Genomic DNA, 13,203 nt, shown 5'->3' on the forward strand with positions numbered 1-13,203 from the left:
AGTAGTCTGAGAAACACCTGAGCTGAACATGACTTCAGACTTGTCGAAATTCACACTCTGACCAATGGCCATCTCAAACTCTTTAATCGTATCTCGAAGCCGTTGGCATTCAAGGACCGTAGCTCGGATGAATAAAATACTGTCATCAGCGAAGAAAAGATGATCTACTTTCGGGTCTCCTCTACACACCTTACTACCTGATAGGTGACCCTGTTGACTCTTTTTCCATAAGAGCGCTGATTGCCCCTCCATACATATGAGGAATAAGTATCGTGAAAGCAAATCACCCTGCCGAAGCCCTCTCTAAGGTTGTATAAAGCCATACGGGACCCCATTGATCAGAAAGGAGAAGGAAACAAATGTTATACATGCCAAAATAATGTTAATAAAACATTTTAGAAATCTCATATGCCTCAATTCCTTCTCGATAAAGCTCCACTCTACACGGTCATACGCTTTACTCATATCCAGTTTAAGCGCCACTGAACCCCTCCTGCTCTTAGATCTTTTGGCCATTGAATGAAACATTTCAAACGCCACTAAAGCATTGTCTGTAATAAGACGGCCCGAGACAAAATGTACTGTGAGATTCATGAATGATGGATGGAAGGACATATAATTTTAGTCTATTAGCAATAAGTTTTGAGATCAACTTGTACACTACATTGCAAAGGCTAATCGGACGAAAATCTTTCATAGTCTCCAGCGAGGAATCCTTTGGGATTAGCGTAACAAATGTGTGGTTCATGTTGGACGGCTTCGTCCCTGTCTCGAAAAAGTGTAGGATGCATTTGACAACTTCACCTCCCCACAATGTTCCAATACGTTCTATAAAAAATAGTTGGCATACCGTCATGACCCGACACCTTTGTGGGATCCATCTGATTAAGAGTTTGACGATTTCATCCTCGCTATACGACAACTTCAACAATTCAGCTTGCTCCTCTGATATGGCCGAATCGAAGATGACAGTCTCCTAATTCCGAGGATTGGCTGAAGTAAAGAGGTTTTGGAAGTAATTAAGAACAACACCTTGGACATCTGCTCCACTCTGCCAATTACAATCTTCATCTCGAAGACGATTAATAGTGTTATTTTTCTGACGATTTGAAACTTTATGGTGGAAGAACTTAGTATTTCTATCCCCAAATTCAACCAATCAGATCTCTAGGTTTATTTTTTTAACTAAATAACATTTGTTTAGATTTACTTGAGTAAGAAGTAAGTTTATTTTTTAATTAAACAAAATTTGTTCAAATGGACTTGAGTAAGAAGTCAAGTAACATCCTATTAAAAAGAAAAATACTAGAAAGATGTACATTATTTTATGAATTATAAGCTTTCCTCTCACATGGGTTGCTTATTTAGTGTAACAATATTATTATATATTTATAGCAGGAGTACAGACCTTTCTCATTCATTTTAAATATTAATGAGAATAGATCAAGTCAAAATCAATATCAAAATCAATTTATATATAATTCTTATATATTTTCTTAAAAGAAAAAGACTAAAAAATATATTATTTTGTTAATTATAGTTTTCCTTTCACATATAGATCGCTTGTTATTTTAATGTAATGATATTATTATTATATAGCTATAGCAAGAGTACATACTTTTCTCATCCATTTTAAATATGGGTAAGAATAGATCAATTCAAACTTTATAGAACTTCAATTTATATATAAATAGGAGACATATCTAATCTTTTCAAGCAAAATTAAACTTTCAAGCTTATAAAATCTATGGAGTTTCTCAATATTCTTAAATGGTTTGTAGAAACCTTGAAAGAAACAAAGAAAATCTTCCTAAAAAATGGAAAGCTAATGTTTTTCATCACTTTACTCACAATTATCCTTAATTCCCTCCTCTATTTATCACAATTTTTCTTAATCAAACCAGTGATCAAAAATACCTTGATCATTTGGAAAAGTTTGGTTATAATGGCTGCAAAAAACCCTAGTAGCCCACAATTTTTCAAACTTTTCATCAAATTTAGAAAAGAGGCTGGGTTGTTGATTGAAGAGTATTGGGTTTATTATCTTGCTAATATAATTATCTTTTTATTCTTAGCTAATTCAACAATAATTGCATCTTTTTTTATACATGCAGGAAAAAACATAACCTTCAAAGATTTACTAGTGAAAGCAATAAAATCATGGAAAAGGCCATTTATTACTTATTTTTACATAACTCTTTTTAATATTGGTTACTTTTTCCTAATTTTAGCAATTTATTATTCTCTATTGTTAATCATTCCATACCCATCTACAATATTTTCTATCTTATGTATTATGCTAGTAATTTTTGCCTTATTTTTATTTACTAACTTGACTGTTGTGTGGTCATTAGCATTTGTTATTTCAATTCTTGAGGAAATTAGTGGGGTTGAAGCACTTGGAAAGGCAGCAAAAATTGTCAAGGGCATGAAGATTCATGGATTTCTTCAAAATCTTATATTTATAGTAATAATTGGTGCTTTGATTCGAGGAATATGGTTTATTAAGCCTGGACAAGCTGAGGGAATTGAAATGATTATTGGGTTACTTGTTATAAATTCTACAAATCTTGTTAGAATGGTATTTTTGGTGATGTATACTATGTTTTACTTGCAATGCAAGAAAAACCATGGAGAAGAAGTTAAAATATTGCAAGATAGTGTGGAGTATACTAATCTACTTACTACATCACTAGTTGATGAAGATATTGTATAACGAGAAGATTTTCTTGTTTTGATAAATGATGTATAAACTAATTAGCTCATCCACGAAACAGTAGATGGCAGAACAAGATCGTTTCTATTATCATTTTAAGGATTAATGTTACCATATAGCACGACTTTTTGCTTATTTTTATTTAAGCACAAACAATAAAATGTCTCAACTAATAGCACAACCTTTCATTTAATGGCATATATAGCATAAATGTCTAAAACGACGTCGTTTTGGCCATTCGTACGATCAAAAACGACGTCATTTTAACAAAAAAAACAAAGTATAAAATTTATACCGGGCTATATAATGAAAAATCTAGAAAAGTTGTATCAATGGATGAGACACTATTTAATTTATGCTTAAATCGGAAAAAAAAAACGTAAAAGGTTATGCTATATGAGAATATTAACCATCATTTTAATGTTTGTATTTCTTTTTCTTTATAATGTTATAAAATTTGTGGATTTAAAAGTAACAAACAATCAACGCGGTCTTTAAATTTATGTCTCACATTTAAATAAGTCCATTTTAATTTTTTAGGTCAATCAGACTCAAAACTCGTGTTTTCGGCATTGTTTTAAAAATCGGACCGAACCGGCCGGTCGGACCAGGTTAACCGGAAACCGGCTGACTGTCCGGTCCAATATCTTGTAAAATTAGCAATGTTTAAAATCAGTTAAAAACCAAATTTAACCGAAAAAATTGAATTTTCAATAAAAACCAGACAAATCCAGTTTTCATAAAATGGGTTGAAAAATGTATTTTTTTGTCATAAAGTACATTTGTGGTCTCTTACTCATGTGTTTGTTTTTTTCTCTCCCCTAATGCATTATCTTTCTTTCTCATATAATAATTATAATTTCACTCATATTATTTTTTCTCTCTCTCATATGGAATTTTTTTTATCAGCTTTCACATGGAATTTCAATTTCAATGAAAATATATTTTCATTCAAAAATATAACTATACTCTAAAATTCTAGTGAAGATGAAGTGTAGTTATATTAACCGGGGAAGAAAACCCCGGAGAGTATGAACGGGTTTGTCCCGTTCGTCTTCTCCGGTGAATTTTTTTATTAATTTTTTTTTAATTTCAAATTGGAATATTTTTTTTCGGTTTGATTTATGCCGGGTGTTTGGGAGTAAGTGGGTGAATTAGATTTAATTAGTTGGATTTTGAAGCGTTTACTTGAATTTGAAAGCGTTTAATTTTGTTTCGAAATGTTTAATTGTGTTTCGATTGCTTTAATAAATATTTTAATTTTAAATATTTTTAATTATTAATATTTAAATGAAAAAGAGGGTGAAATTGTTAAAAAATTTGTAAGTATAAAATTGGTAAGTATCTTAAACATTAAAGACTTTTTTGAATATTTAGCCTGTATGCCACGTCATCATTTGACAGAAGAAATTAACGGAGTTAAATTTTTGATGCAATGTGAGCCGTTTTGGACAAGTACGAGGTGTGAAATGAGCCAACCTCGGCCTTAAGGGCTTATTTATTCTTTTGCTCCGATCTCAGAGGTTTAAGTGAGCCTTTTTCCTAAGTTAATTTAATGTTATTATTAGAGTTCGAAATGACGATGAATACGTTAAGAGAGTATTAATCTGATTGAGATATTCAGTTGAATTTTAATTTGATTTAAGAAATCCAAAGTCATTTTAAAAGTAGGTCTTGTCCAATAAATATTTTGAAGATAATTTGATAGTGATATATACCAATGAATTTAATATTTCTTTCCTGCAAAAAGTTTGATTTTTTCAATAATGACTTGGGAAGAAATTTCCAAGCAAGAGTTGATCATGAATAGCTCATTTTTCTCCATGGACAATTAGGATTCGATCAAATGTTATATTTGATAAAACAAATCCAGTCTTAATTAAGAAGAATCGTCATCCAAAAACAAAAGTTAAAATAAATTATATCCCTAAAATATAACCGCAAAATATTACTATGTAAAGGACCTACTTGCAATCAGAAACTCATATTGTTTATAATATTTAATTCGTAATATATACAAAAGCTCAAATACAAGCTTGACAGTGTTTTTTTTATATAAAAAAATATTTGAAATAGTTCATCCACAAATAATTATAAAAAGTAAATAAACTAATACAATCAAAAATGGATAAACCATACTTTAAGAAACGTCTAAATTAACATAAAAAACTAAAAGCCAGATTGATGAGCTATAGCATAATTAGTATAAACGCCAAATATATATTCTATTGAAATTATGAGTTCAATTCCTCTTACAAATCCTAACTAGAAAAAAAAATATTTATTGAGCACCCGTCTTCTAGAAAGCACACTTATTTTATTTTATTTTGCAAGAACTTTTGAAAATATATTACATTCTATCTATAGATGTCACCGCATAAACGTACTCTCAATTATAAACTGAGAAACTTTCCTTTTAAATATAAGTACCATTCCTAATTATAGTTATATATTCGGAAAGTTCAAATATCTAAAATGATTTAGTTGTCGTTTTAGTCAAGTTTCTAAAGTAAATTAATTTAGTCTAATTTTTCTTACGCAGCATCTAATTAATTATTTATTTTCCAATAATATACTTTTCCTTAATATTATAATTAGATTGATTTTACTGTTATAAACAGCTATTCTATTTCTAACACACGAACAAAGCTAAAAAGCTCAACTGAACATATTTATAACCATAATTAAAAAATAAAAATAATAATTGATTAAGATAAAAAAATTAGTTAAAATCAATAAATATTTCAATTTTCACTTGAGGATACTTTTATAATCATCATGTATTGGACTAACTTAATTTCCAAAACTAACCTGCATGACTAGAAACAGTCTCATTAGTCAATTCTAATATGGAAGTTACCCTACATACATAACCGCGTACGGTGCCTATTGAATTTTCTTTGATTTGTTGTTCAATTATCACAAGTTAACCATAGACTTGTGATAATTGAATATAATTTATTAAACTACTTGAGAGTGACATAATAAATTAAATATATTGACTAAAAAAGACACAGAAATTTGATTTCTATATGACTATGTCAAACTAAATAAATTATATTCATTTTAATTGTGAGAATTAACAATAATAGTATTAATGAAGCCTATATAAATACTAAATCATTTTGCTCTTCTCCACACCTAAAATAAAACAATGTCTCTTCTACATAGTTCGATAGAAATTCTAAAAGCAGCACTCAAAATTATCCTCAAAAATGGAAAAATTATGTCTTGTATTGCCCTATTCATCATCCTCACCCAATCTACTCTATTTCTTTCAAATATCTTCTCTATTAAACCTTTGATCGTCGATATAGTAATAGAAAGAAACCTCCTTCAAAATGCCACCGCAAACACCCCGGAATTCGACAAAATCATCGCCCAAATAAAAAAAGACTTCGAAATCTTTTTCGGTTTGGAATTCGTCATTATTATTTTTACTTTAATCTCTTCCTTACTTTCATCGATAGCAACAATCCTCGTCTCCGCTATTACCTATGCCGGAAAGCAAGAAATAACCCTAAAAGATTTGCTTTCAAGAATTGTAAGGATATGGAAAAGGCCAACTATTACTTGGTTATACACTTCTCTTCTTAGTCTGATCTTTCTCTTCGTTTACGTCGGAATTCTCATCGGAATTATGCAAATTATCAGGACACAAATGACCAAAAGCCCGGTTGTTGTCTTAATCCTTGCCATGCTAACTCTTTTCATTTCTATTTTTGGTTTAATTTACCTGTTTCGCTTATCTGTAACTTGGACTTTAGCCATTGTTATTTCTGTTGTGGAAGATATTAAAGGAATCAAGGCAATAAAAAAAGCCGAACAGATTTCGAAGGGAATGAAGCGACAAGGAGCGTTATTGATTAGTTTGATGAGCATATTAAATTTGGGATTTTCCCTAGGGATGAACATGATACTTGGGAATTCGGTTGCGGTTCAGATCATTAAAAGCTTTGTGCAAATAAATTTTGCTGCTCTGATAAGCATGTATAGTAATGCAGCTTTTACTGTGTTTTACTTCAGATGCAAGCAATCATTTGGAGAAAAAGTTGAAATATTTGACGGAAGATTTGATGGATATAGCCAGATACCCACCGATCTTACTGCTCCGATAGTTGATGATAATATTCCATGATAATCCACAGATTAGTAACTAAGTTTTGCAATAAGTGTATTACACACAGCTAGTGTTCATGTTATTGAGATTGTTCTTTAGTATTATAGTAGTTTTTTTTGGCAAAACCTATTTGTAGACATTGTATTATACGTTTTTGGACTACTCGATCTTGAAAATTTTATTTGATTTTTTTGTTCCATTTTATTGAATCTTTGTTTTGACAAAAAAAAAAAATTGATTGTCAACTGCCTGTGTATTCAAACTCCAATTACTGAACAATTTTTTCATGTTGTCTGGTTAATTACCCTCTTAATTTCTACAACTCAACTCCGATTATCTTCTTGATTTTCTCCATCTCTGTATCTTTAATTTTACCTCATTCACGGTTTTTCTTCATTTTCTCTACAAATGGCCCATCAAAAAATAGGTTACTTCGCCATTCTCAATTGAATACGCTTCGGTTGTTCATGAAACCGCTCCATGATTTATTTGATCCGAAATAGCCAAAAATCGGGTAAATATTTTTTAGGTTACTGAACGGATATTAAACTCTGTAGATCATTAGACTTTACTCAAATTACAGAAAGATTACTAAAAAAACTTTTGTTACAAAATGGTCATTGAACTATACCTTTTACTACAAAAATGTTTATGTTGTTACAAAAACAACACTAAACTTTTTGTGAATTACAAAAATATCACTGGATAATACCTCTTATTACAAAAAGGTCACTGAACTATGTTCCTTTTTGTAATTTTGGCTTTCCACGTAAGCAAAAATGTTGCGTTTTTCATTAAAACGCAACGTTTTAGATGGCTGGACCTCTTTGTAATAAAAAAGTATAGTTCAATGACCATTTTGTAACAAAAGTTTTTTTAGTGACCTTTCTGTAGTTTGAGGAAAGTTTAGTGATCTGCAGAGTTTAATATCCTTACTGAACTATAATGTTTTTATAAAATAATTATACAATTATAAAAATTTATAAAATGGTTATCAAACTATACTATTTTTATAAAATGGTTATCAAACTATAAAAAATTATAAAATAGTTACCATGAATTATTGTTTTTTTATAAAATGGTTACCAAATTATTATTATTATTTTTACAAAAATATGTACTATACATATTTTCCTTGTCCACATCAAGATAATAACCCATTTGTAAAAAACAATACTCGAGTAACCGTTTTGTAACTTTTTATAGTACAATAATCATTTTGTAAATATTCACTCCTATAAACGCATCATGTCTCCTCCCCCTCCTCCCCTCCCCCTGAACCCTAAACCTAACCCTAAAACCTTCACCAAAAACCAAGATTCAAGCTCTTCATCCCGAGCTCAGGCCAACCACGTCGTCTATTTCGAAAACTTTCCCCGCTCATGGAATTACCTAAACCTTCAGAATGCTTTCGAGAGATATAACCTATATGGTAGAATTTCAATTGCGAGGAAACTGAATTCTGCTAATCGTTGCTTCGGATTTCTAAGGATTGATTCGAATATCGATATTGACTGGATTATTTCACAGATTAACATAATCTCCATTGGTAAGTACAGACTGCGTGCTTTTATTGCTAGATTTCCTGAACCTCAAAAAACCAAACCTGTTAGCAGCGTTATGCCTGTTACCTCAGCTCCGATATTAAACCTTCCGAAGCCAGCTACACATAATTCACTTACAGACGGACGTAAATTCGCCGATGTTTTGCGAAAACCCACAATCCTGGAAAAAGAAACGAAGGAATCAATCTCTTATTTTCACTCGGAATCGTCTAAGGTTTCTGTTTGGTTATCCAATTCTGTCGTTGTTATCTTGAAATCCCCAAAATCTCTCCGCACTGTTAATGATTACCTATCCGAATTAGGTATTGATTTTGAGAAAATATCAATCCTTGGTGGTCCTGATATTCTGATTACGTTCCCTTCAACTGATGCAGCAGCTCGTTTCCTATGTGACAGGCCTGGTTCAAAGGATGGTATAATTCAAGCTGCATGTAAAGCTGAATCCTATGAAAAATCTTCCAACCGCCTAGCTTGGATTAATATCTCAGGGTGCCCGTTGAATTTATGGACTGAGGATTTTTTCATGTTTATTGGTAACTTGGTTGGAGATTCTATCACAGTTCATGAAGAAGTTGTTTTGAAAGATCGTCTTGACGTAGGTGCAGTCTTAGTCTCGTTGAAAGGTCCTCGATTAAATAGACACTTGCAGATTACTTATAACAATCAGACTTGTTTGGTTCATGCTTCAGAAACCGATAGAGCTATCTCCTTCTCTTCGGACGATGATGACTCTCAATCTGCGTCAGAGTTAAATTTCAAAGAGGAACACTTTGTTGATAATGAAATCAACCTTGTGGTTTCTGATCTTTCACCTTCTAATTCTCCTTTACTATCTCTTTCTTCTTCTCCCACCTCCACTTCTATCCTAAACAGCAACAAGATCCCTTTTGCAGCAAGGGATAACCTAGACAGCAACAAGATCCTTTCTCATGGAAAGGATACCTTTACAGACAGCAAAAAAATCCCTTTGGAGTCAAGGGATACCCTTTTATCCGAGGATGAGGTGTCAAGTAACCCATCTTCACAGCTTCTCAGAACTGATCAGGTAATAGAAACTGTTGTTCAAGACACATTCGAAAACAATGGTGTTAATGAAGCTCAGCAAATACACGACTCAGGATCTCAACATATCTCTGAACAGCCATACTTTGTAACGAATGTCCAGATCACGCCATCCAACACCTTCGTCAAGGACTCTATTGCTAACATCACAATCAGGAAAAACAAAACCAAAAAGAAATCGATGGAATCACCAACTGCATTTTCTGAAAAGGAGCAGAATCAGATTGCTCAGTTTATTCAAACTGACGAGGAGCAGTGTCAGTTAACCAACCCTATTTTGAACTGCCGTAATGTTTCCACTTCCAAAAGAAAGTCCAAGAAATTTATTGCTCCATCAGGTACCCTGTTTTCAGAACCTAATGGTCGAGCTGACTCTTCAAAATCTGAGACTTCGGAAGCAGATTTTGTAAACATGAATAGACTTATTCTTTTAGCAAGGGAAAAAGCAGAAGCTGGTTCTTTTGAAGAAGCCTTGAAAATTTGGGATGTGGGGCACTCATTAGGTTTCTTTAGTCATGACGCTAAATTTGCAGCTGTGAATCAACTTCTCAAAAATATGGAACAAGATTTGGAAAACCAAAAATCTTGATCTTTAGTTTTTTTCAAGGTTCTTAAATCTTATTATGTCGATGCCCTTTTCTTTTGTCTCGTGGAATTGTAGAGGTGGTTTACTTAGCCATCGTAAGCAATGTTTCATTCGTAGTTTGGTTAATAAACATAAGCTTTCTCTTTTTGGTCTGGTGGAATCCAAAAGAGAAGTTATTGACGCTTTTCTTGTTCGAAAGCTTTGGCCGAATCTTGATTTCAGTTTTGATTGGGTGCCCTCAATTGGAGCTTCTGGCGGTCTTTTAGTAATGTGGAATTCTCTGCTTTTACACAATGTTTCTATCACCAAAGGTTCCCGATGGATTTGCTTGGATTTCACTCATAATTCCTTCATAATCCGGCATATACTTATCTACGCAAGTAATAATGCTTCGGAAAGACTTTCTCTTTGGGCTGATCTTCTGCCCCTAACCTTATTCTCTGGGTTGGTTTTCGTTAGTGGCGACTTTAACGATATTTTGGATCCAAAAGATCGTCTTAACTGTGTTGGATTCTCCCCTTCTATGTTGGCCTTCCGCGACTTCATTAATGATTCAGAATTAATCGACCTCCCTCTTCAAGGCCGTTCTTTCACTTGGAGAAATTCTTACTCTAGATCGAGAATAGATAGGTGCCTTGTTTCGGCTTCAGCTGCAAATACGTGGAGATCTCTTTCCTTATCTGCGTTGTCTGATGGTTTTTCTGACCACATTCCGATTCTGATCCAAACAGAGGTTCAAATTGACTGGGGCCCTAAGCCGTTTCGCTCTATTGACGCTTGGTGGGATCACCATGACTTCAGTCTATTTGTTTCGAACTCTTGGTTGTCTTTTTCTACTGAGAATCCTCCTATGCCTTTAATTCTGAAATTAAGAGAGCTTCGTTCTAAGATTCGGACTTGGAATTCTAATGTTTTTGGCGACCAAAATAAGAAAATTTCAGACCTTGCAAGTGAAGTCTCTAGGCTGGATATAACAGCAGATACTCGGCCTTTATCAGACGTAGAAGCAGCTCATTACGCCGAGCTAAAGTGTGATTTATGGAGAGCTGAGAAATACGTGGAGAGTTTATGGATTCAAAAATCAAGATTAAAGTGGTGTGTTAAAGGGGATAGAAATTCAAAGTTCTACCACAACATGGCTTCGATTCACTTCAGGAACAATCTTATTTCTGCGATTAAGGTTGGTAATGCTACTTTCTCTAAGCCGGCCGAAATTAGATCGCACATTAAATCTTTTTTCTCGGCCCTTTTTGATAAACCTCATGTTGTCCCATATAATATTTCTGGTCTTGTCTTCAAACATCTTTCCTCATCTCAATCTGCGAGTTTAATTAAGTGTTTTGATGAAGCGGAGATATTTTATGCTCTTTGTTCTTGTGGTGAAAACAAAGCTCCGGGTCCAGATGGGTTCAATTTCTTTTTCTATAAGCGTGCTTGGCCGTTTATTAAGAAAGACATATTAGAGCTTTTTAATTCTTTTTTCAGCTCAGGTACGTTACCGCAAGGATTAAACTCTTCTTTCATAGTCTTAATTCCTAAGGTTCCTGGTTCATACAACATAAAAGATTATCGTCCCATTAGCTTGATCAATGGTATTTACAAATTGCTTTCGAAGTGCCTTTCTATCAGACTTGCTCCCCTTTTACCTTCGGTGATCTCTGAACATCAACACGCTTTTGTTAAAGGTAGGAGTATCATGGATTGCTCTATGATAGCAAATGAATTAGTTCACTTTGCTAGAAGGAAAAACGAACAGCTTCTTGTTTTGAAGTTGGATTTTCATAAGGCTTTTGATAGTCTTGATTGGAACTACATGCTTGATGTGATGCGTTCTATGTCCTTTCCTGATACTTGGATTAAGTGGATGTCTGTTTGCTTATCTTCAGCATTTTCCTCAGTCTTAGTAAATGGTAGTCCAACAGATACTTTTCGATTGAAGAGAGGAGTTCGTCAAGGAGACCCCATTTCGCCTTATCTCTTTGTTCTCGCTGCAGAAGGTTTGAAAAGCATCCTGCAAAAATCAACAGAGAGGGGTCTTATTTCTGGGTTCACCTATTCTGATGTTTTCGATCCGGTTTCAGTGCTGCAATTTGCGGATGATACAATCCTTTTCCTGCAGTTTGATCTTGTGCAACTTCGCACCTTGACTCGCATTCTTCGCTGCTTTGAGTTAATTTCTGGTTTGAAAATTAACTTTCATAAGAGCTCCTTGCTTGGTATCCACGTTTCTGACTTTGATCTGGCGTTAGCGGCAGAGATTATTGGCTGTCGCATTGAAGCTTTCCCCATAAAATACCTCGGTTTACCTTTAGCCGTGCGCAGAACTCCTATTTCTACTTGGGACCCTATCATTCAGAAATTCAAGTCAAAACTATCTCTCTGGAAGGGCACTTTGCTCTCGCCTGCAGGTCGGTTAGTTTTGCTGAAATCTGTTCTTTACAGCATTCCCGTTTATTTCATGTCTATTCTTGCGATGCCTGTTAGTGTTCAAACAGAATTAAAATCTTATATGAGGAGATTTTTATGGAAAGGGGATACTAGTTCTAGAGTGTTCTGTAAGATATCTTGGAATGCTATCTGCCGTGATTTTCGTGAAGGTGGTCTCGGAATTTGCAGTTTAAAAACAAGAAACCAAAGTTTGTTACTTAAATGGTTATGGAAATTACGTTCGGGAAACAGAAATTCTTTGTGGTTTGGAGTGGTTTCCTCATGTTCTTCTTTTAATGACTGGAATAATCTCCTAATTGGTAACTCCAATCACTTATCGTATATTTGGAAAGGTATTAGACGTTTGTGTTGTCTGGACCCTTTGGTTTGGCAGATCTTCTTGTCGAATGTGGGTTTTGTTATAAGAAACGGAGAATCAATTTCTATTTGGCACGATGACTGGTCGGGAACCGGATCAGCTGCTACTGTTTTTCCCCGCCTGTTCCAGCTCTCAAACATGAAAAATGCAACCATCAGTTCAGTCAGGTCTTCAGGTTGGCGTTGGAGAAGACGTCTCAGGCTCAACGAATCTGCTCAATACCAAGACCTGCTACTGCTATTCACTCGTCACGCTGGGTATGCCGTTGCTGCTGTTGAAGACGATGATATCTTCTGGAAACATGGAAGCAGAGGCTTCTCAGCTGCAGCTGCAACTTCTTTATTGATA

General features: G+C 33.8%; 2 protein-coding genes across 2 annotated transcripts; both read left to right on the forward strand.

Annotated features, from left to right (window-relative positions):
- Positions 1-1,638: 1,638 nt before the first annotated feature.
- LOC126668647 (uncharacterized) lies at positions 1,639-2,716 on the forward strand. The gene is made up of 2 exons (XM_056104692.1): positions 1,639-1,642; positions 2,355-2,716. Exons 1-2 carry the CDS (start codon positions 1,639-1,641, stop codon positions 2,714-2,716), a joined length of 366 nt encoding a protein of 121 aa, XP_055960667.1.
- Positions 2,717-5,870: 3,154 nt separating this feature from the next.
- LOC126668649 (uncharacterized) lies at positions 5,871-6,854 on the forward strand. Its single transcript, XM_050361836.1, has one exon. The coding sequence runs from the start codon at positions 5,871-5,873 to the stop codon at positions 6,852-6,854; it is 984 nt and encodes a 327-aa protein (XP_050217793.1).
- Positions 6,855-13,203: the final 6,349 nt, after the last annotated feature.

Source organism: Mercurialis annua, linkage group LG2, assembly GCF_937616625.2.
Source record: "Mercurialis annua linkage group LG2, ddMerAnnu1.2, whole genome shotgun sequence".
In the NCBI taxonomy this organism is placed as follows: Eukaryota; Viridiplantae; Streptophyta; class Magnoliopsida; order Malpighiales; family Euphorbiaceae; genus Mercurialis; species Mercurialis annua.

Excerpts from the sequence above, each read along its gene's own strand:
- LOC126668649 (XM_050361836.1), top strand. The coding sequence starts at position 5,871 with ATGTCTCTTCTACATAGTTCGATAGAAATTCTAAAAGCAGCACTCAAA.